This window comes from Saccostrea echinata, unplaced genomic scaffold, assembly GCF_033153115.1.
Source record: "Saccostrea echinata isolate AGI-Se365-2 ecotype Australia unplaced genomic scaffold, CSIRO_AGI_Sech_v1 ptg000002l, whole genome shotgun sequence".
Classification (NCBI taxonomy): domain Eukaryota; kingdom Metazoa; phylum Mollusca; class Bivalvia; order Ostreida; family Ostreidae; genus Saccostrea; species Saccostrea echinata.
Window position 1 is genome coordinate 11,733,323 of NW_026889751.1, and position 25,820 is coordinate 11,759,142.

The window sequence follows — 25,820 nt, forward strand, 5'->3', positions numbered from 1 at the left end:
AAAATGTAATGTTATATTGAAATATTCTACTATGCCGAAAATTTGAATTTGGATTTGGCTTGAATAAATACAAGAATAGATATGGGTTACCCAATATCCAAGATATTCGACTTTTAATTTATTCAAATTTTCATTGTGTTCAGATGATTTCTAATAAAAAAAAAAAAACAAGCATTTACTGACAAAACGTCAGAGATACTCAAGCTGTAGAAAGTCAACTATAAAAGTGCCATATACATAAATATCCTAAAATGACATAATATTTAGGCTACTGCATGAGTTTCAACTTTTGTTGAATAAAATATGCATATAGTAGGAAACAAACTGCATGTACATATATAACGTTACATGCATGTAGTGACTTTATCACAAAATTGCATATGCATAAAAATAGTTTTAATTTCACATAGAACATAAACTAAATATAATTAATCGTATAATTTTAAAAAAATGTATTTAACGCCTCACTCATTTTCAGGAATATCTAATCCAAATAGCATGTTACAGGCCTATAACAACGTTTTCAAAGTGAAAGGGGGGGGGGACTCCCAAAAAATCCCGCATACTATGGGTCTGTGCTTCATGTGTACCATCTAACTTTCCAATGATAGAATCTTCTGTAAAAAAAAAATCAAAACAAGTCCAAGTCGTTATGGATTATCAAAGATAGCCCATTTTTATAAATAGCAAAACTACAGATCTATCAAGGATAGATTTTAATTTATTTTTTAATTTTGTGCTATTAAAAAGTACTATCACTCAAAGTATAGGCAGATGTTAAAGATGGTCCAACCTGTCACCTTTTAGAGTAATCAATGAACTCGTCCAGTGATGCATTGACGGCCGTTGTTAAACGCAAAGAAAGCGCGAGATCGGTTGCGGCCATGGAGCATCACTGAATATTCCTCCACCATATACTGATTTTGAATATACAGACGTTTTGAAGATAAACTTCATTTTTGTTTCTAGAAATGTTTTTATTTACAAAAATAGTACATTTTCGTGTTAGATCGATGACCATAACTCAGCCCCTCTAGCCCAGTCTATGGCTTCACCTTGAGTAAAAAACCTACACTTGTTATGAAACTGGTGTATAGTTCTAAACTTCTTTATGTCCGTAGCAAGTACTGATACCCAGTCTACTGATCTAAGCGTCAATAGGGAACGGTGCACACACCTGTTCTTGCAAGACCAAATAGCCTAGGTCTACACACGTGCGAAGATCTTTCCGAGCTCGGAAAATCACGCTGCTTTGCCGAGAAGTGTTTAACCATAATAACCATTCCGTTATTTAAAAAAAGAGAGAAAAAACACACACACCGTTAATGATTAACATTCTAACTCAAAAGAAAATATACGGCAATTAACGAACAATAATCATGACAGTAATATAATTGGTGAAAAGATTTATCATTATCAATCGAAGTGTGACCTATATATTTTCGTGAAAAAGACTGAGGAGGCAGCGAGCGTAGGAATATGAAAACTTTTTATTTGCTTTTCTGGGGAAAAAGTGATTTTCTTAAAATCTTTTAACGTTAATTTTGTTTTCTTTAACGTATTAAATATACATGATTATTCTTAATATTTGTTGTAATGTTTTATCTACTGATCATGAATGGAACTATTTTCTTCGGAGCAATATTGTGTGAAGAGTACCTGACTTTAGTAATATATCTTGAATAGATAATATGCACTGATCGAATATATTAATAAATTTATACACATGTTTCGCTATATATCTACTGTACCATGATGTAAATTTTGAATTTACTGAATTGAAGTAAATGCAAAAATTACAACATTTTAATGTTATTTCAATTCAATGAAATTCAAAATGTACAACATGACATATATGTGCTGCATTGATGAGTGTCAATGGCAGCTTAATTCACAATTCATGAAGGTTTGGACAGTTTTAAAGTCTGACTCGGATTGAATTTAAAAAGCTAACAATTGATCCAGATCAAAAGGGTAGCTTAGTCTCAGCCAATAATTTGGATGGCGACTGAAAAAATGCCGAGAAATTCTTTCGGATACTTCAAAAATTTTCGTGCTTCTCTTTCAACAATGGTCTGATTAGTGGGCAAATTTAACAGGCCATTATATGAAGACCAAATGTGGAATCCAATGGATACACTTCTGATTCTTTTGGTTTTAACTTCATTCTTAATAGGTAAGAAAACTAAAAAGCGTCTATAAAATTCTCAAGAAAAAAGTCAACTAGTATCTTCACGTAGATTACATTCCAAAAGTATTTCACTGGTTATTAAGATGCAAGATCGTTCTTCATGGTTTTTTTTTCATTCGAAACAATACCCTCTCAATCATTTAAATGTTTCTTTGTGGTCTGAGTAGATAACCCTTTTCATACATGTATCATGATATCAACTACACCAGTGAAATCCTTCCCCGATGTCAGGATGCAGACAACGTCACAGTCACTCTTGATATTGCCCTCCGAGAAATTATTGCCCTGGTAAACATTAGCTTCTAATTAGTTTTAATTCATTATAAGATCTGATTACTGACTTGATTTGACAATACTTAGTATGAGAAAAAGTGAAGATAACAAACAGTGATTCTATTACTCTTTTTTGTTTGTTTGATTGTTTTTCGTGGTTTTGACATGTCAAAATCTATCAACATTTAGCCTATTCATGATGTAAGACTAGATATTATAGATATTAATAAGAATATACTTCCACATTTTCTGTTACCACTGAGCGAACACTTTTCTCTATACTTTAGCGAAAGTTTAAGGTGTAGGGTTTTACTTATCTCTGAAGAATATTAACACTACATGCATGTATAAGCTTGCTACTGTTTCATTAGCTTTGAGACTTCTTTCTCACATTTGCTATGTTTCATTCAGAATACCACTACCAATACATTGTGAACATGCGAAAAATTAATATAATATACTTTTAAAAAGTTCCCATGATCCAAATCTTGAACTGCATTTTTGCAGTTATAGTGTGTTGGACTCGAATGAAATTGGTGTCAGTAGACCTCTAGACCTATTCATTTAAGCGTTTAGTAAAGAAATAATCAGCATTGACATCAATTGCAAGCTTGATTTAGCATTATTCAATAGGTATTGCGAGAAGATCTATGTAACAATGCATGCACACATGACCTGTGTTATAGTTATAGATGTTACATTTTTCGTGTGAATAATTAATTATTAACTTTTTGGTCTCTGTCGGGTGTTTATTTCCAGTGGTTCGCAATTATTTATACCATATGAAACTGAGATCAAGGAAACTTTGCGTGCAGAATTCTTTGTCTAAATGAAACACCAATTTTACTTATTCATCCGTAAGAAAACAATTTAAACTATAGTAGCATATTTATTGACCTGATTAAGTAAGGGGTTTTTTAACAGATAACTTGTCTGTAAGACATGATTTATGAGAGATCAATGTTCATTATCTTCACCTTTAATATGCAAGATTTTTATGTCAAAACAGAACTTTTATTATGTCAATATGGAATTGATTTATGTCAGTACGCAAAATTATACGATTATTGCTGTTTTAGAGGAGTACAATATTCACCGAGTCGAAGGGCTAAGTGAACGTTTTACTCCGAGAGTGGCTAAATCATCGTACATGTATTTACCTCAAAAACAGCAATTATTATTTTTTTATAGGCTTCGATGATAAAATGGCATAAACTCATTAAGCAATCCATGCCATCTTGTTTACTTTTGTTGAAGTCCTAGCCGAACACAGTGAGAGAAGTGAGATTATAATAAACTGTTGTATTTATTTGGAATTTCTTTAGACCTGTTTTTTGTGTGAAGTAGAAAAAAAATATACACTTAACAAAACTTCTAAATGTTCACTATAATAAATGTATTTATTTAAAATTTACATGATAGAATGGTATGATATTTTCAAATTATTATAACCAATGAGTCTTCAAACAATTGTCGAAAGAAAATCAATTATCACCGATGAAAACCAGTGTCCTGTGACAAAGGTTAAAGCTGACATGAACTCTTAAATATGTAATATTTTCATCCTTGTACGACTTATTTCATTCCCGTACTCCCTTTTCCGCCATATTTCTTTCAGATTTGCTCACTTATTTTACCGGCAATATAAACCCTAATGTCTTTGTTACACTTGAGTGATTTTCTAGCCTGGCTGTCGACATGTACACATCTCCGATAGCAAAGTTTCGGAACACGCCATGAACCGACCAAAAACATGTAGGCCTGTACACATCTCCGATAAAGCAGTTTTGGAACATGCAATAAATCTAAAAATCCTACCAAAACTAAGAATTTTATTGAAAACTGGAAAGGAGTATATAAATTTTGAATAATTTAGATGCAGTGCATAAAAATCAAAACGGCAAATGCATGTTTGATATACATATATACAAAATATATGAACAATAAAGAAGAAAAGGCTACACATGCATTTTTTTTTCCAAATAACACTACTGTTGAGCTTTATGCATGCTACAGGGTATAAGTACATACTATGTAACTTACGCATTCAAGTTATACATGCATGCATGCCAAGAAAACGCGTCGAACGCTTTTAACTCATCTGCCTGAAATACTTCTATCGCTACAGGGATGTGCACATGTCGAAAGAATTACTTCCTATTTTCCTTTTATTGAAATATGCATCACAGAAGAAATAACTCCATTTGTAACTCAACGGTAAACACATTGTCACGAGCACTTGAACACACGTGGTCCCTGTCGATCAGCATTTTTGGTCAGGGAAAATATCGAAGGTGGAAATGACACAGGTATCTGCCTGATTAGACAATATAGTCACGCATATAAAAAATATATATTATTCAGAAATCGAACTAACTGTTGTCGGTACATGTAGTAAATATGTTCATGAATGTGGCTTCATTACATCAAATTTAATACATAAACGACATTCTCGGTACGGATCTTACATCTTTTAAAGAAAATGAAAGGGGGGGGGGTGGAATATGTAGAATACATTTTTCAATATATTTTAAACAAACGTCGGATCGTAGCATCGTTTTTGAAAGTAAGGGGGGGGGGGGCAGCCAGAGAAAATAATTTCAACTTACCTGAGAAAAAAAAAACTTGACAAGCAAAAAAAAAAAAGGAAAATTGTCCGAACTCGAAAATCCTATTTCGTGGGGGGTGGGGTGAGTGGGGTGTAGGTTCCAACTTAATTCTTTCAATACCAAATTTCATTCATACACTACAACAAAACCATTATTTGACTATTCTACAACAAAAATTGGGGGGGGGGGGGGGGTGACTGGTAAAAAAAGTCTTTGGAAAAAAAGTGCCTGTTACACACACTGGGCAATTTGTTTCTAAAGACAGATTATTTTCAAATCAGGGCCCTTTTAGGCGTCTCAAATTATAAGCACGATTGATACAATTACCAACAAGTACAGACATAATTATGTGTTTATAAAATAATCTACAGTACGCGTTTTTCTTTAAATTGAAGGTGAGTGAGTATTACACAATTGGCATATCATGACCGTAGGAACCGGGGGGGGGGGGGGTGTCCCCCCAATAATTTTTCCGATATATAGAAATATAATGTGTCTTCTACATGTATATAGAATTTAAAAATTGTATACTTTTAACACTCAATAAATGTTAGTTTGGTCATAAGATAAGCAAACATGGTGACTTTTAAAGTACCAATGCACTGTCCCGTGGTATCTTTTGCAATTTAGTGGAATATATCTATTCAGTTTATATTTTTGTATATGTATATCTCTGGCTTTTTTTGCATTATGGTACACGGTGGTACTTGTTTACACTTTACAATGTGTATTTCAAATTGTACATGTTAGCAATTATATCAACTTATGAACCAAGAGTAAATTGACTAAGTATATGTGTTAAGAAAATGCTGAATATTACTATTATCACATTTTGTGAATAATTATTATATTTATATGTTCTGTTTAATAATCATGTATGTAATATGCTCAAAAGGGCCCCGATTTGGAATAATAAATATTGTCATTATAGTTTACTATAGAAAACATAGCTACTATATGCTTGTGCCCCCTCAATAAAAATGTCTGATGACCTCTTTTTTTTTTTTTTGTCAAGGAATTTTTGGTAGTTGATAGTGCCCCCCTCAAATGAAAATGTATAGCTGTGCTCCCCCCCCCCCCCAACTGAAATTGCTTCCTACGGGCCTGTATATATGAAAGTAATATTGATAATTGAAATAGTTCTACCGTGTACCCAAATGTAAAGTGGGGAGATTCAACAATCCTCGCATTGCAAAAGATATCACGTGGCGATGCAGAAGCACTAATTATTACATAAGTTTTTTTTCACAATAATACATATTTACACAATCTAGATATTTAAAGAAATTTGTAATGTGACTGAATGATTAAAATATGGTTGCGTGTATGTGTATTTTTTCTTTAAATACATGTATTATATAATTAATAGTCAAAGTTTATAGGAAAGGAAAACAACGTGCCCCTGTGAGTGATCCACCCTGCCCCAGAAAAAAATCCTTGATCTGTCCTTATGACTATATATAGCATTTCCCATGATTTTTACAACATCGGATTTTATATGCATTATTACTCTTACATGCATGGATGCTTACACATGAGAGATAGAGAGAGAGGGTATACTTGAATGGAAAATGCCTGTGGAATTTCTTCAATCTGGAAAGGCTTCCTATACATATAAAACAGGCACGTAGCACCATTTCTCAAAATGTGTGTATGCGAGGGGGAGTTGGGGGGGAGGGGGGTAAATTAAATGAGTGACAAACAAAAGAAAAACTTTAGGCACTTAAAAATTGGGGGAAGTGAAGAAGGAAAACAGGCATTTAAAAAAATCCGTAGTCAGGAGAGGGACAGATTCCCTTCATACTATCATTTTCGGCAGAAAAAATATTTGAGTACAATGTACAATAATGTTGGATGAGAGTGGGGGGGGGGGATGTAGCCAGTCTTAAAATAAAAAAAAAAATTCTTGCAAAATAAACAGTAAAGACAGACCTGTATAACGCGTTGGTGGATGCCCCTCCCACTTTTTCCGTTTTACTGTTTAGTATGAAATATACACTCAAAGACTGATCCCCTCCACTTTTTGTTGCACTATAGTCAAATCGTGAAAAAGCCCCCCCCCCCCCCCCCGCCATCACCGCCACAAAACAGGATTTTGGATATTCTTTATATATATATATATATATATATATATATATATATATATATATATATATATATATATATATATATATTTTTTTTTTTTTTTTTTTTTTTTTACTTATTTGTTTATCATTATTTTTGATAATTTTTATTATTAATTTTTCTTTTCTTTTTTTTTCAAAGATTTTTCAGGTAAAGTGTCAATTATTTCTTAGATGCTACGTGCCTGAAAGACACTCTGAGAAAAGGGGGTAACCCCCCCGCTCTACGTATGTGTATATTTGTAAATTTGTGTTCAGGTTAAACGCTTTCATGTCGTGTTCTAAATCATTTTCTTACACCAAAATTACTCAGTTTAGTTTTAGATAATCAGCAATCAGACTTCTTTTAAATGATTCTTTATTTTTTACCCAGTCGCGCAAATACTAATTCCCTTTTTCACTTTTGATATTTTCCCTGACCAAAATCTGATCAGCACGGACTAAGTGTATTTGAGTGCTTGGCTGTACGATGACATGACAACGTGTTTACTGTTGAGTATTTAAGGAGATTATTACTTTTTTGTGGTGCATATTTCAATAAATGGAATACAAGGTGTAAATTATTCGGCATGTGCACATCTTCGAACGGGTACAGTGGTCTATTTCCAGGTATGAATAAGTTTACAGCGTTCGACGTGTTCTCTCGATATCATGATATGCATCGATTGTATTTGAATGCATATGGACATGCTTAGCAAATTTGCTAGTACGCTAGTTGTTTGTTCAATTCTTACGATAGATTATTGCAAATTGTTTGTTCGAGTTTTACTGTGTATTATTTCAAGTTTATTGTGCATATATCGGTATGCTTTAAAAAAAACAAACAAACACGTGTAACTATGTTTTTTTCTTCCAAACTTGCATTTATATTATACAAAACGATAATTATTCATTATTATCGTTATGACTGTTTTTATCTGTTCTGGTTTTAAAATGTTTTCATCAATTCATGTGTTCCCTTATACTTCACTATCGGAGATGTGCACGCGTCGATAGCCAAACCAAAAATTCACTCAAGTGTAACGAGGGCACTGGGGTATATATCGTTACGATAAGACAAGGTATCTGAAAGAAATATGGCGGAATAGTTGGTATGAAACAAGTCGTACATTGATAAAAATGTTGCGTTTTTAAGAATTCATGTCAGCTTTAAAAACAATAAATCAGTACTTTGCGACACGTGTTTTGTTTAATCAGCTTCTTTTTGTGACCATTATCGATCTTTAAGAACGGGTTTAATTAAAAAACACAAAACATGGGCAAAATGACCATTGAGGATGGAGGGAGAGCTGTTGGAATGTTGATATCTGGATCATCCTTACGACACGTTTTACTCACCTTTATTTTAGTGTTTATTTGTCCTTGATATTACTTTTAAAAATTAACAACCAGTATAAAAATCCACTTAAACATATTTTCTATGAGCGTTATTTTCATCGCAAACTTATCAAATTTGAAAGCTTTGGAGAAAATTTAACCAAACCAGAAGTGATCTGGATCATCGTCTGAGGCCAAGGTTTCGTGTTACAACCAGGTTAAAAGATTGTTACATGGTCCTGAACCACTTTAGAAACATTTAAATCAGCAACTTCCATGGTAAGAAAATGGCAACAAACTGGTGCTCATGGCAGTCCAGTATCATCTCAGAACAGTCTGAATCATCCTTAAAGAGGTACACTTACGTGCGAGACACCCAAAGAGGGTCTAAGTGTTGACTAAGAGTCATCTCTGTGATGCACTGGCCTGCAAAATCTGAATCCCATTGAACACACTGGGGACTTTTAAAAGGAATGTCAAAGCCCCCACCCCTTCCACGCAATTTCAACGGTTTAGAAAGATCCATACAGCAGGTATAGCAGCAGATAGGTTAACCTCCTATTCAGGGACCGTTCATGGTAGCTCAGTCGGTAGAGCGCTCGCTCCGTGATCGGGAGGTCGTGAGTTCGAATCTCGGCCGCGACTGACCTAAGTCGATAAAAAAAAATGGGTAGCAACTGTTCCTTCGCCATGCGCTCGGCACTTTGAAGTGAAAGTTGGGGGTCCTTCGGATGAGACCTTAAAAACCGAGGCCCCGTGTCACGGCAGGCGTTGGCACGATAAAGATCCCTCACTGCTCAATGGCCCTGAGTGCCGAGTAAAGGTCAAAATTTGAAGCCCTTCACTGGTATATGGTGACTTTCTATATGAGTGAAAAATTCTCGAAAGGGACGTAAAACAACATACAATCAATCAATCCTATTCAGAGGTACATGGTATTCATAAGAAAATGATGTCTTGCAGTAATTAGAGCGAGTGGTGGTCTTACTCCATAGAGGTTATTTATGTGAATTTTCATTTTGAGGGTACATCATGTCCTTGACACTTTGCTTAAAGTCTGACGAGATACTTACATGAAATTTACGCAACATCGAACTGAAATATGCATCATTAACCATGAATTAAAAAAATTACTTATTGTATGCATTTGTTCTTTATAACTTAAAAAATGTTAGGTGAACACTTAAATTAGAAGTTTGGTTCGGTGTATGTTGAAGATCTCGTACATTTTAATTGTCACCGGGTTCACAGGTGTGTGAAAGTCACTCAACATATCGGGTCTTTATGGCTCAGTGGTTAGAGCGCTAGCAAGGTTCGCCAGAGACCCTGGGTTTCGAGTCCCGGTTGAGACTTAATTTTTTCACCACCTGTGACATTTGGCGCCCAACGTACAAATACCCGCTATCCCCTTGGAACATGCCTTACAGCATTTCCTAAACTCATAGAATTTGAGGACGATTTTCTACAAAGAGTGGGAATATGTAATGAGGTTCACAGGTGTGTGAAAGTCGGGTCTCAATAGCTCAGTGGTTAGAACACTGGAATGGTACGCCAGAGGCCCTGGTTGAGACTTGATTTTTCACCGCCTGTTACATAATCATAATGAAAACCTGTTTTATCTATATTGTAGATCTTATTTATGTTCTATGTTATGCTGAGGATCTTAGTGTTCTATTTGTATGTAGTAAGGATCTTATATTTTCTATGTTGGAGATTTGACATACTCTGTATTATGTTGAAGATCTGATATATTCTGTTTATGATAAAGATTTAATGTGTTCTGTATTTGAAGAAGATCTGACATGTTATATCTATGTTGAGGATCTGATATGTTCTATCTATATTCAAAATATGATATGTTTATAATAGATATATATGTTCTGTTTATGATAGAGATATGATATGCTCTATCTATGTTAAAGATTTAATATTTCTATCTTTAACGAAGATCTTATGTTTTTTTTAATGTCCAAGAGTTGATATGTTCTGTTTATGCTGAAGATCTGATGTGTTACATCTGTTTTCAAGATCTGATGTGTTCTGTTTATGACAGAGATCTGACATAATCTGTTTATGATAGAGATCTGACATAATCTGTTTATGATAGGAATCTGACATAATCTGTTTATGATCGAGATCCGGCATAATCTGTTTATGACAGAGATCTGACATAATCTGTTTATGATAGAGATCTGAGATAATCTGTTTATGACAGAGATCTGACATAATCTGTTTATGATAGAGATCCGACATAATCTGTTTATGACAGAGATCTGACATAATCTGTTTATGATAGAGATCCGACATAATCTGTCTATGATAGAGATCTGACATAATCTATTTATGACAGAGATCTGACATAATCTGTTTATGACAGAGATCTGACATAATCTGATTCTGACAGAGATCTGACATAATCTGTTTATGACAGAGATCTGACATAATCTGTTTATGATAGAGATCCGACATAATCTGATTATGACAGAGATCTGACATAATCTGTTTATGACAGAGATCTGATTTGTTCTGTTATGACAGAGATATGTCGCCCGCTTGGTGCAGTGGTTAGAGCGTTCGCTTTAGAGTCGTGGAGTAAGGAGTTGATCCTTAAATCGCGGGTTCGAATCCCACTGTGGGACGTGGAGACCGGTCCTTCGGATGAGACGGTATAAACCGAGGTCGCGTTTTGCAGTAGGTGCTGGCACGAAAATGAATCCTTACTGCTCAGTGGCCCTGAGTGCCGAGTATAGGTCAAAATTAGTAGCTCTCCACCGGCAAGTGGTGGCGTCTCCGTATGAGTGAAAAATTCTCGAGAGGGACGTCAAACAATAAATTAAAAAAATGACAGAGATCTCACATAATCTGTTTATGACAGAGATTTGATATGTTCTGTTTATGAAAGAGATCTGATATGTTCTATCTCTGTTAAGGATCTGATATGTTCAGATCGATATGCTCTATCTAGTTTCAAGATTGATATTTCTATTTATGTTCGAGATCCGATATTTTTTATATATGTTCAAGACCGGATATGTCAAATCTTTGTTCAAAGTCTGATATACCCTGTTAAATGTTCTTTGTTTAAGATCTGATATGTTCTGTCTGTATTCAAGATCTGATATATTCTGTCTGTGTTTAATATCTGATATGACAACCAAACACGTATGACACGTATGTTTATGTCAAACTTTACATGCTTTGGTGGTTTTTTCCCCCTATCAATCAGTTAGTCAAGTGAAACATCTCAGCACCAAGAGAAATGTCACTTATATTCAAAATTTCTCTCTTGAAAAGAAATGTATGGAAAAGATTTTCTGTTACTAACACTTGTATACACATGCATTGGTTCTGCATCGTCCATTAGAAAATCTATTCATTAATATATATATATAAATATATATATATATATATATATATATATATATATATATATATATATATATATATATATATATATATATATATATATATATTTATTTATTTATTTATTTATTTATTTTTACAACAATGTATTCAAAATATTAAAAAAAAAAAAAAACTAAACCGTTTTTTTTTCGTGCTTTAGTGAGACATCATTGGAAAAAAATGTTGGAGTAACTTTTTCTTTAAATAAATTGCATTCACGCTTTTTTTACGCTTTTTTTTTATTTGGCAAGCTGTACTATTGAATAATATTCAAGATTCTTTTGCGAAACACTGTCCTGCAAAAATTACATGTCTATCTTTGTACATCTAAAGATATATTATTAAATACATGTATGTGTTTTCCGACATGAACAAACTCAAGTGTAAAAAAAAACATATTTGAGAAAATATTTTCACCGCACTGAAGGGAATACAAAGTAATCAACAAATATCTACAAAGACATGACAAGAATGCTTCACATTAAACTTATCTTTTAAAGGCTACAATGTCAGTATGATGTGTCGTCATATGTGTTAGATATTGTCATGGTTCATTCTTTTAATATGTAGCCATGACATAAACTTAAATGAAATGACAGCTCTTTGTGATATATCTTATCAATGTTGATATAACAGGATGTTTTATTCTCAATTTACCAAGCACAAATACACCATCCCAACCTCGATAATCTAATGATTTGTTGAAACTTATTGACATATTTTTCATGTAATATTTAGATTCTGTCCACATGCCATAATCATATAAAACAAATCACTGCATTACGAGATTTTTATTTGAAAATGTAATATAATATTGAAATACTCTACTATGCTGAAAATTTGAATGTCACTGGCTTGAATAGATATAAATTTATATACATGTATCGCTATATATATATATATATATATAGAGAGAGAGAGAGAGAGAGAGAGAGAGAGACTGCACTATGTTGTAAATTTGAAATTACTGAATTGAAGTAAATGCAAAAATTACAACATTTTAATGTTATTTCAATTCATTGAAATTCAAAATGTAAAACATGACATACATGTACTGCATTGATGAGTATCAATGGCAGCTTAATTCACAATTCATGAAGGGTTGGACAGTTTTAAAGGCTGACTCGGATTGAATTTAAAAAGCTGACAATTGATCCAGATCAAAAGGGTAGCTTAGTCTCAGCCAATAATTTGGATGGCGACTGAAAAAATGCCGAGAAATTCTTTCGGATACTTCAAAAATTTTCGTGCTTCTCTTTCAACAATGGTCTGATTAGTGAGCAAATTTAACAGACCATTATATGAAGACCAAAAGTGGAATCCAATGGATACACTTCTGATTCTTTTGATTTTAATTTCATTCTTAAGAGGTAAGAAAAATAAGGAGCGTATATAAAATCTTCAGGAAAAAATTCAATTAGTATCTTCACGTAGTTTACATTCCAAGATGCAAGATCGTTCTTCAGGTTTTTTTCATTCGAAACAATACCCTCTCGATCATGTATATATTTCTTTGTGGTCTGAGTAGATAACCCTTTTTATACATGTATCATGATATCATAGAAATGGAATTGGGAATCTTTAACCTTGTACTTCTGATAAAAAAAAAAAACTTAACCTGACCACAGGTCCTGAAGACAACAAATTGACATTAAAAAAAATCCTCAATAAAATTTCCATTCGCAACTCCGTATTTATGTCCAAGATTTAGACATTCTTATAACATTTTTAATTGTTGAAATTTTAGTTGATAGAGCTTAACAAATAAGAATAGCAAAAAAAAAAAAAAAAAAAAAAAAATTAAGAATAGATTTCCATTCATATATTGGTTTGATTTATTTTTTTATATTAGAGGTTTCACTTGCCACAACAGGACACAATCTTTACAGCGATCTCCTCTCCAACTATACCAGTGAAATCCTGCCCCGGTGTCAGAATGCAGACAACGTCACAGTCACTCTTGATATTGCCCTCCGAGAAATTATTTCCCTGGTAAACATTAGCCTCTAGTTAGTTAGTTAATTCATTATTAGACTTGATTTAACAATACTTAGTATTAAGTGTAGATAATGAACAGGGATCCTAAGACCCTTACTGTTTGTTTTTCTTGGTTTCGATATATTAAAATCTACCAACATTTAGTCTACCAATGATGTAGGACTAGTTATTGATAAGAATACCTGCATGATTTGTGCTATCACTGAGAGAAGGGTCCCTGGAGGCACTTTTCTCTATACTTTAGAGAAAGTTTGAGGAGTAGGGCTTTAGTCATCTCTGAAGAATATTTAACACTATAAGTTTGTGACTGTTGAGAGTTTGGAGCGACAAGGTAGTGGTTTTATTATCTTCGAAACTACTTCTTTCTCACATTTGCTACATGTATGTTTCATCGAAAAACACTACCAATACAATTTGAACCTGAAAAAAATTAATATAATATACTTTTTAATTGTTCTCATGATCCAAATCTTGACTGCGTTTTTGCAATTATATTGTGTTGGACTCGAATGAAATTGGTGTCAGTAGACCCTTTCATTTTAGCGTTTAGTAAAGGAATAATTAGCATTGTCATTAATTTCAAGCTTGATTTAGCATTATTCAATGGCTTAGGGTATATAACAATGCATCACAAATGACCTGTGTTATAGCTATAGATGTTACATTTTTCGTGTGACTAATTAATTATGAACTTTTTTGATCTCTGTCGGGTGTTTATTTCCAGTGGTTCGCAATTATTTATACCATATGAAACTGAGATCACGGAAACTTTGCATGTAGAGTTCCTTGTCTAAATGAAAAACCGATTTTACTTATTCATCCGTAAGAAAACAATTTAAACTATTGTATCATATTCATTGACCTGATTAAGTAAAGTTGTTTTTTGTTTTTTGTTTTTTTAGCAGATAACTTGTATGTAAGACATGATTTATGAGACTGATCATATTTATTGACCTGATTAAGTAAGGGTTTTTTTAACAGATAACTTGTATGTAAGACATGATTTATGAGACTGATCATATTTATTGACCTGATTAAGTAAGGGTTTTTTTAACAGATAACTTGTATGTAAGACATGATTTATGAGACTGATCATATTTATTGACCTGATTAAATAAGGGTTTTTTTAACAGATAACTTGTATGTAAGACATGATTTATGAGACTAATCATATTTATTGACCTGATTAAGTAAGGGTTTTTTTAACAGATAACTTGTATGTAAGACATGATTTATGAGACTAATCATATTTATTGACCTGATTAAGTAAGGGTTTTTTTTAACAGATAACTTGTATGTAAGACATGATTTATGAGACGGATCAATCTTCATTATCTTCACCTTTAATATGCAAGATTTTTATGTCAAAATAGAACTTTTATTATGTCAATATGGAATTGATTTATGTCAGTACGCAAAATTATACAATTATTGCTGTTTTAGAGGAGTACAATATTCACCGAGTCAAAGGGCTAGGTGAATTTTTTTTACTCCGAGAGTGGCTAAATCATCGTATTTACCTTAAAAACAGCAATAATTGTTTTATTATAGGATTCGATGATTAAATGATACAATCTCATTAAGCAATCCATGCCATTTTGTTTACTTTTGTTGAAGTCCTAGCCGAACACAGTAAGAGAAGTGAGATTATAATAAACAGTTGTATTTATTTGGAATTTTTAGACCTTTTTTTTTTTTTTTTTTTTTTTTTTTTTTTTTTTTTTTTTTTAGAAAAAATATAAATATGTTCACCTGAAAGTTGGATGTAGGTGAAATAACTTTTCTTTACCAACTGTATCTATTTAAAAATTGACTTCAATCAAATTGGAATTTCTTAATCTATTTTTGGTTCAATGAAAAAAATATATATATTATCTTCATCTGGAAGGTGCAGATGAAATATTTTTTCATAATGAATTATATTAATCTGTAAACTCTCGGTCTAATTTTAGACTAATGTAGAAAAAAGTGGACATCGTTTGAATTGCATCATGCAAATAATTTGTCACATCTGGACATGATTTACCATTTTTTAAAGCATCTATGTGATATTATATAAATATTGCATGTAGTTGAGAGTAACATTGAAAATTTTCACCCCAAGAAAACCATTGTCAACCGAGGCGCAGCCGAGGTTGACAATGGTTTTCGAGGGGTGAAAATTTTCAATGTTACACTCAACTACATGCAATATTTATTATATTATACTGAAAGGTTTTATACAAATACATGTAACAGTGAACCGTGTGCGCATAAATTCTGCGCAGTCAGTATTTTTTTGAATATCACCCGTCGTCAAACAATGTTGACTGTTGCTACGCTGGAGGGCGTGGCTTCATTATTCAGCGGGTAATAGCGTTTTCTAACAAATGTTTCTTGACGAATCAAATTCAACTAATTTACATGAAAGTATAATATAATATTTTATTTTATGATTAAATGATTCCAAGCTCTTTGATTGGTTGAGATTCAACATTGCACAGATGATGCTACGTTATCTGAATAATACCTTCTAGGTGAACGTAACATATATATTTTTTCTACTTTTGTCTAAATGTATATATTTTGCACATTTAAGAATATTTGCTTTTTTCGAGTTTGGAAAATTCGGAACGTTCGACATAATTATTCTACATGTATATTGCATGTTGACATATTTAATATTTAAGGTACATGACAGTATACATTCTCTCTCTCTCTCTCTCTCATATATATATATATATATATATATATATATATATATATATATATATATATATATATATATATATATATATATATATGTGAGATTAATTAATAATAAAAACAAAAAAAAAATATTTTGCAGAATGAAAGAGAACAGACACTGACGATAAAAATGTGGCTGCGTCAGGTAGTTTTACAGCATATGAGGGAGGAAATTTAAAGCCTATTTAAGTATTTTATGAAAATAATTATGGTACTGCTAGTCCCTATACATCACCATTTCAATCCTTAAATGAGCTTTGATGGAATACGTTTATTCCCTGACAAGGGAAAAGAAAACAGGAAAATACAGAGAGGTTACAAGATGTTCTTTTCTTAAACAATTCGACAATGTTAGAGGTTAACGATACTAATTATGACTGTGCAAAATGGTTTTTTTCACATTTTGAAATGTTTGCTTTTTCGGCTTGTTTTTTTTCAGTTCAGAACCCTCTTTACACTGCATACTATAAAGAGCTCTGTTTCCATGATATTTTTATGGAGTTAAAGTGATATGCCCTTAGATAAAAAATGAAATAAATTGAAATCTAAAGCTTATTACTCAATTTGTCATCAATTCAAGCATATCATACATTTCATTGGTGAATTAATTGAACACTTTATTTGCATGTATTTCTCCCATTTGAGTAAGCAACAATGATTTCACTTCACCAGCATTTTGTTGTCTTTGAATATTTTTTTCCTGGGGATATATGGCAGGTACCCTATGTTGAAAAATAAATAAATAAACTCTATATTTATATCTTTGTATTATATAATTTACTCCAAAAGGTCCAAAAACATTTTTCATTGGTGTATATGGGGTCCTTAGTATATTTATTCTACTCAATCTCATGAAATTCCTCTTAATAATGAAATTATAGAATGTAAATGTTTATTTAAAGACCTAGCTATAAAAATGAAATAATAAATCAAAGCTATTCACTCTTGTTCAGGGGTATATGATTATAAAGTAGTGAGGACAGATGGACACTTTCGAGACCAAAAGAGTGTTTGACACTACTTAGATGAAAACTTGTAGATGAATTAGTGGGTATAACCTTAGCGATGGTCAGTTTTCGGTAATAAAGAACGTCAGTGATTGGATGGATTAATTATTAGTTATAGCCGTGTCAATTAAAGTTAAATGTCTGGTAAGTAATAAGTATTCAATTAAAAAGATAAGTAAGTTAGGAAGAAAAAGAAAAAATATCATTTAGATTTAGTAGTGTCTGTAAAAGCTCTAACCAAGCTCTTTCTTTCTATTTAATATCATGAGTTTTCCCGGGCCGTATGCATTGAACCAAGTGAAGAGTAACCGATTTCCCAAATTGTTATCATATTTACGCTCGCATTATTTTCCACATTTAACGAAGTTAATAAAATATATTATATTTTATTAACTTCGTTAAATGTAGAGGAAAAAATGCGAGTGAAGTTTAAAAAAATGTATTTTATTTACTTCATTAAATATGGAAAAAATAATGCGAGTATTGAGCTAGTATCCGAATTCTCCACCAATTATAACCGCCCGTTTTATTGTTGTTTTTTTTTTTTTTTTTTTTATGAAAGTCAAAAGCGTAACCGGAATATTTCTGCAAATGTCTCGAACAACGATTCTACATTTTGCCCTAGTATGCAGGAATTCATATGTAGAGTAAACTTAACTTTGTTTGGGATGGGGGAAACAAAATAATATTTTTAATTTTGTAAAGGAACAGTTTTTGATTTTTTTTTTTTTTTTAGCTCAGAGCCAGGGAGTAAATTGAGCATTTCTGATCAACTTTTGTCCGTCCGTCTCTCGTCAGTAACTTTTCATTTTTGATTTCATCTCCAAAATTAATCAACCAATTTCAACCGAACTTACCATACATAGCATCTTTGGGTTGAGAGGAATCGAATTCATTCAAACGAAGAGCCAAGCTCTCTTTCAAAGATTATAAGTAAGGGATGTAGCAAAAATGGGGCGCTAAGTCATTGAAAAATCTTTCCTTAAGAATCATCGGGGCAGTGAAGTTTACAAAAAAAATTATGTGAAAGCATTTTTATTAATTGTAGATTTAATTTGTTGTTTAAATGATGGTCCATGGTACGATGGCCGACAGCGGCCGCCACTTTCCGATTAAGAATATTGTCATTTTGTACAGCGTTTTTGTCAATTTTCGTTGACATATTACAACTAAACTGGTAACGCTATATGTACATGTACACTTTTTACACTGACAATTTACACCAGCGAAAAACATTAAAATTCTTTCGTGTGATATGAAATTAAGATACATAAAACAGGTGGCTTGAAAGAGATAAGGAGCATTTTAATGATTTTCACCCTCAATTAGTCTGAGATATCGTAACCCAGTTACCGGTAATCCTAGATTAGACATATATCGTCATTCTGTCACCTTGTTGTATCATTAAAAAGATATTCTTGGGATTGTAATTAAAAAGGCGAATAAAAGTAATACGTTTGTTGTAATGGATATACATGAATATAATGGATATATCTCGATCCTCAAAGTGTATGAGACAACTCGATTCTACCTACCGGTCTTATGTAGAGGTAGAAAAACAGGATTTAGTAGCTCTACATGTGAACATCCAATCAAAAGTTTATGGAATGTATCAAAAACCAAACTTTAGATACGGAAATATGCCCGTTTTAAGCAAGAATAAAATGACAACCTTAAATGTTGGAGTCTGTGTTTGCTCTCTAAATACATAAAATTAATAACTAAATGCTTGAAACACTTTTAAAGGCCAACGCAACCTCTCAAGACTTCCACCTGGTCGGCCAATTATTTTTCAATGTGGCACGGGAATGAAAATATAGGTACATGTAACTAATGTGATCATTTCCTCGTGCGCATTGTGTAAAAAACAAAATTCATACATCAAAGACACGTCCGATTATAAACAAAATCAAATTTCTGATAGACCTGGAAAATTTCATCCTGGTTACCTATGATGTGACCAGCAGGTACACCAACATGGAATTTTATGAATTAATTACTATAATCTGTCGAGAAAGCATATCTAGAAGACAATACTAATCTGTAATCACCCCGACCTTGCTGTTCTGCTAGAACCTTAAGCTTATCACCTTCAAGTAACCTGTTTTATGTATCTTCATTTCATATTACAAGAAAGAATTTTAATGATTTTCTCCAGTGTAAATTGTCAGTGTAAAAACTGTATATGGACATATAGCATTACCAGTTTAGTTGTAATTTGTCAACGAAAATTGACAAAAAAGCTGTACAAAATGACAATATTCAGAATCAAAAGTGGCGGCCGCTGTCGGCCATCGTACCATGGGGAAGGATAGGGCAAAAATAGCTAATCAGGGGCCCGTTTTACAAAAGAACTTACGACTAAGACCAAACACGTAAGTTGATTATAAAATTTTGCAAAATTGATGATTCCGTTTAAAATTGCTAGCGTAAACATATCTTACTAAATTCCTTTAAAAAGAATAAAATCATTTTCAATATCATGTAAATTAAAAAGTTATAAGCAGAATTAAATTTTGGTCTTAGTCGTAAGTTTTTTTTTTTTTTTGTAAAACGGGCCCCAGAGTTTTACTTGGGAATATGTAGAGGAAAAAAAATGTTTCAAAATCTTTTTTCTGGAAGAAAGGTCATGATCGTCATACCGGTATTAATGGGAAGTGCAGATTCAATTTTGATTAAGTTATGGTCCCGAGGGTAGGTAGGTCACAATAGGGAATCGTTTTTACACGTTTTAGGGGGAAAAGTCTTTAAAATCTTTTTTTTTTTAATTTTATTAATATGCAAGCATCCCAATGTTGGTCAGAATCATTTTTTTTTCAGATCATGGATTAGTTAAAAGATTCAGTTTTACCCGGGAATACTTGTATACAGAAATATTTAAAATCCTTTTTGGAAGAAGCGTGGTCATACTAAATTATATTGATTGATATTTTTCCAGAGTTGGAAAGACTGTGCTCTAACCTGGACTCCCGCCACATACGGAGGATTTAGTTCCTTAATTATCCCCGAAAGTAAACTTTGGACACCTGATATCACTTTGTTTGAGAGGTGGGTTCCTTAAGCATAAAAAATTCATATGTTCATATATTAGTTTTAATCTTTAAACTTCGCGCTAAACAGCTAGTATATGATTTTCGTTCTTTTCTCTGCATTACTATGGATTTTCTCTAATCAGTGTACATAAGGGCGAGGATATGCCAGGTCGAAAGTCCTATAGGATTGCAGTTCATTCTGACGGATCTGCGTATTTCAACTTTCCAACAGTGGTGGAGATTACGTGCTCTGTAGATGTCACTTACTTCCCTTATGACACACAGAAATGTACCATCAAGTTAGGGTCTTGGACCTACCACGGTCAGGAGATTGACCTTGTTGCTAAAAAATCTACAGGTTAAACACTCTCTCCTTTAAGAGTTTAATATATTTTAAATATGACCAACTGATTGATGCTTGAAAATTTCATTTTATTCATTAATGTCAAACTTCTCTGGCTAAGGAGATGCCTGTGAATATGGCAAAAGGGTTCTATAACTTGTTTAAGCAATGAAATACTAAACTAATTGAAGAAAATTCATGATTCATTTCTGACCAAAATTTTAAGCTGCAAGACCCAGTACATGTGTGTTAATAACGTGGTAGAACTTTGCATATTAATATTTTTATTTTAAATTTTCAGGAGATTTATCTTCGTTTGTCGAAAGCAATGAGTGGGGAGTCGTCAGCTTCCGTAGCCAACGAAACGTGGCATACTATGGATGCTGTCCGGAACCGTACCCGGATATTACGTATACATTGACAATGAAACGGAAACCCAAGTTCTATGTACTGACAATTATATTTCCATGCACACTTGTGCTTGCTCTCGCCGCCTTGGGATTCATACTTCCGGCCGACTCTGGAGAAAAGGTTTCACTTGAAGTGACTGTCTTATTGTCACTATCCGTCTTTCTTCTTCTCGTTTCTGATAAGTTACCACCATCCGCAGAAACGTTTCCAATTATTGGTGGGTCAAATAATATAATCTCTTTAATGAATTTACACTGGTATCATAATCATTCATTTTTCACAAAAAAAGAATGATAATATGTATTAGATACTATAAATGTCCTATTTTTCAGGTGTCTACTTTTCGGTGTGTATGATCATTGTGTGTCTCTCATGCACATTTGCGGTCTGGGTGTTATATTTACATTTCCGTGGGGAATCGACTAGCCCGGTGCCCTCATGGGTCAGAAGATTGTTCCTTGGAAAACTCAGATTCATTCTCTGTCCGACAACAAAAGTTGGTTTTGTGGACAAAAAGCCAGGAATGGTAAGAAACAGGATGTGTTTGCATGCACCTCTAATTTTAATTTTAAATGATTTAAAATGTCTTATATATTATTATATATTCTTGCACCAGGAAAGACAATATTTAGTTGTGGTCAAAACGAAGCATACTGTAGTATTTGATTTATGATAATATTTTGTATGCTATAATAAAGTTTGATTGATTAGAAGTACTTTTCTTACAGGGCAAAAATAAAGACGATGTTAAGGTAGAAAATATAGATTCCTTGTCTGTATGTGATGGGAGCCAGGAGACAGGAACCCACGATGACATGGGCGCGGAGGAGCGGTTAGAGGAATGGCGAGCTCTGGCGCGAGTTTTGGATCGTCTCTTTTTTATCTTTTACATGGTTATTTCTCCAACAGTGACAATTGTTTTCTTTGGTATTTTAGTTAACCAGTGATTTAGGCTACATAATTATGGACTTGAGGATACATCGAAGCGTGATATAATAAGCAATTAATTAATACCTAACTTTATTTTTTCCATACCAGCTTCTGTCATCTGAATCGTTGATTGTCATGATATTTTTCCATCACTGTAGCTCTCTGGTTGAGAAATTTCGGACAGATAAACCTCTGGTTTATCTGTCCGAATTTTCTAAACCTGAGAGCTACAGTTCTGCAGCTAAAGAGAGCAGTGCTTCAATTATTGCGGGCATTAGTTGAATTATTGCTCTCTTCTCGCTTATCAATTCAAGTTTTGATATCATAAATTCATTTTAAGAGCAACAAGTCAATTATTTCTTGTATTCAGCAAATTACTTAATGCAATGAACAACTGCATTAATGCTATGAACAACTGAATTGATACGCATAGTAATTCGAGTTGAAGACACAATTATTTGAAGACATACTTAACTTAATTGTCGCACACATCAAATGAATAATGTCAATGTGAATAAAAGATTTATACAAGATTTTTTTTTACATAATATACTCGTACATAATACAAAAAGTATAATACAAAAAACACTTTTGTAGTTTTTAATGGTCAGGTAGACTTCTAAATAAAAGAAAAATAAATATGAGAAAAATACCTTATCTTTGTAATTAAATGTTTTTCAAAGACCAGAGAGATCAATATGAGGAGGAATGAGATGTGTTTATTAATAGTGCTCAAGCATTATTGCATTGCTTAGTTTACATGGTGACAAATGAGGCAAGTACAGGCAAGTAAATACCATGGTAGATCTACTTTAAAATTTGTAAAAGAGTACTAGGACTAATTAGTTTGTTGATTCCTGATCATCCTATTTCTTTTGCTTTTGGGCAACACAGCCTCACCTGTCGGTTTATTTTGTTTTATTTTATACTTGTATGGATCCTTTACCATGTTGTATTATACTCAGGTGACCATTAAAGCCCTTGGGCCTCTTGTTAAAGATTGCAATAATTTTGATAGTTTTAGCCCCATCCCTAAGACCCAAGGGAGACAGGGATCATGAAATTCATAATTTTGTTTCCCTTCACCCATAAATGCCACGTGACAGAAATGATTGAAATTGGTTTAGCAGTTCCAGAGAAGAATTTAAAACGTTCAAATAAAAACACAAGATGGAAGACGCACGACGACGGACAAAAACAGATAGCAATAGGTCACCTGAATCACTTGAGCCACCCCCTCCCCTCCTAGTTGAGTATCCCAAACTACCCCCTTCTCCTAGTTGAGTATCTTAAGCCACCCCCTCCTCCTAGGTAGCTCACCTGAGCCGAAGGCTCAAGTGAGCTTTTCTGATCAAAAAGTGCCCGGCGTCCGTCTGTCGTCTGTAAACTTTTCACATTTTCGACTTCTCAAGAACCACAGGGCCAATTTCAACCAAACTTGCCACAAAGCATCCTTGGGTGAAGGGGATTCAAGTTTGTTCACCACTCGGAGCTCCTCTGATGGCTCGTACCTCGCACACTAACCTCGGACGTCAGGTGTTCTACCATATTACTGATACAGTCATGTGATCCTTTTTGAAATTCATTTAAATGTTATACCTTTGAAATCTGAGTTACTTTGTGGCACGCCCAACACTATGTTTTTGCTTTCAAAGACTAATGACATAAGGATGTAAACAGGACCAATATACAAGGAAGAATTAGACAACTTTTTGAAGATCTATATGCAGAGCGAAATATGAAGAGAGTTACTTCACTCGGCACACCTCGGCCGATTCGTACCTCATCAAAGGTGACGGAATCAGCCGAGGTTTGCCGAATGAGAGATACTTGTAAGGCAGTTTCCGGCGGAGAAGTGTATCGATTTGATGCAGATTCAATGAAATTGAATACATAACAGATATGTAGGTGTTGAATACTCAGTATATTTAGACATAATTCCCATTTATTACTATTAGCATGTAAGGGTTGGATGAGTCTTAATTTATGACCTTGAATTTCGGTAAGAGTTATCTCCCTCTGTTTTTAATTAATAAAAAAATCCATTTTAAAAATCTTACCTGGTAAAAAAAAAATCATTTTCAATTGTCATTCTATTTCTAATGTGTTTTAGTGAATTTTTTCGCAACAGTATTTATTGATATTATTTGAATTTTTATTTTTAAAAAATTGCTCCATAGCCTTCAATGCATTCTTTGTCAAGTGCTGGGTGTAGTAAATCTTAAGAAAATTGAGAGAATTGGTTCTTGTCTATCAATGGGACCCTAAGGGAGAAACACCGTGCAAGTAGTTCCTTACCCATTCCCCATCTCTAGTTGAAAGAGAAAATTTAAGTACTATGTGATATACCCTCAGACAAAGCTGTCCAGTGAGTAAAAGGAAAACTTGTAAGAACCTGATCATACGCATTACATAGGAAATATCGATGAAATCTTCTTCTCAAGAACACCTAAGCCATTAATAGTCATATATATACAGAAGAAACCTTAGGTATTGTAGAATCAAGTTTGTTCAAATCATGACCCCCCACCACCCCCCAGTTGGGAGAGGACTATCTAATTTTTTTGGGAGAGGACTATCTAAGTTTTTCGAATTTGTGTCCAATCCCTTTGACACATTGTCAATAAAATATGTTCAAAACAAACAAACAAGACACCCCCCACCCCCCGGGGTTGGGGCACAACAGAGGGTCAAAGTTTTGCAAAAGAATATATAGGAATCATCTTGAAAAAATCTGCTGCTCAAGAACAGCAAAGCCATGATTAGTTTTATTATTATAGGAGCATCCACGGGTAGTGTAGATTCAAATTTGTTCAAATTTACGGTGGGTAGGGTGGGGCCACAATGACCAATCAGAGTTTTACAAAAATCTTTAAAATCCTTCTGTTTAAGAACAGCAAAGCCATGATTAGCAATATTGATATAGAAGCATCCTGAGGTAGTGTAAATTTAAGTTTGCCCCCCCCCCTTAGAACTTTTAATATACTGAACCGATTTCTGCTTCTTCCTAGCCAGTGTGCTCAGGTGAGTGATGTGGCCCATGGGCCTCTTGTTGAGTATTCTAAATCACTCTCTTCTCCTTGTTGAGTATCTAAAGCATCTTGCACCTAGTTGAGTATCCAAGCCACCCTCTTCTCCTAGTTGTATATCCAAGACCAGTTGAGTTAGCAAACTCATCCCTTTTTCCTTATTGAGTATCCACCGCCATCTCTTCCTCCTCATTGAGTATCAAGTTACCCTCTCCTATTCACTGAGTATCCAAAGCAACCCCTAATCCGAATTGAGTATTCCAAACCACCTCCTCAACCTACTTCACTATCCCAAGCCACTCCCTCCTCCTAGTTGAGTATCAAATTACCCCCTCCTCTTTATTGAGTATCTAAAGCAACCCCTACTCCTAACTGAGTATTCCAAACCACCTCTTCACCCTAGTTTAGTATCCAAAGCCACTCCC

The 25,820-nt window shown here is 33.5% G+C and overlaps 1 protein-coding gene across 1 annotated transcript in view; it reads left to right on the forward strand.

Moving 5' to 3' along the window:
* LOC133178026 (neuronal acetylcholine receptor subunit alpha-10-like) overlaps window positions 1-22,420 on the forward strand; it is a 34,572-nt gene extending 12,152 nt beyond the window's left edge. The window contains exons 7-8 of the mRNA XM_061312806.1: window positions 21,769-21,962; window positions 22,165-22,420. Coding sequence (XP_061168790.1) covers window positions 21,769-21,962; window positions 22,165-22,383 — 413 coding nt within the window. The 3' untranslated portion in view covers window positions 22,384-22,420. The remainder of the gene's footprint in view (window positions 1-21,768; window positions 21,963-22,164) is intronic.
* Window positions 22,421-25,820: the final 3,400 nt, after the last annotated feature.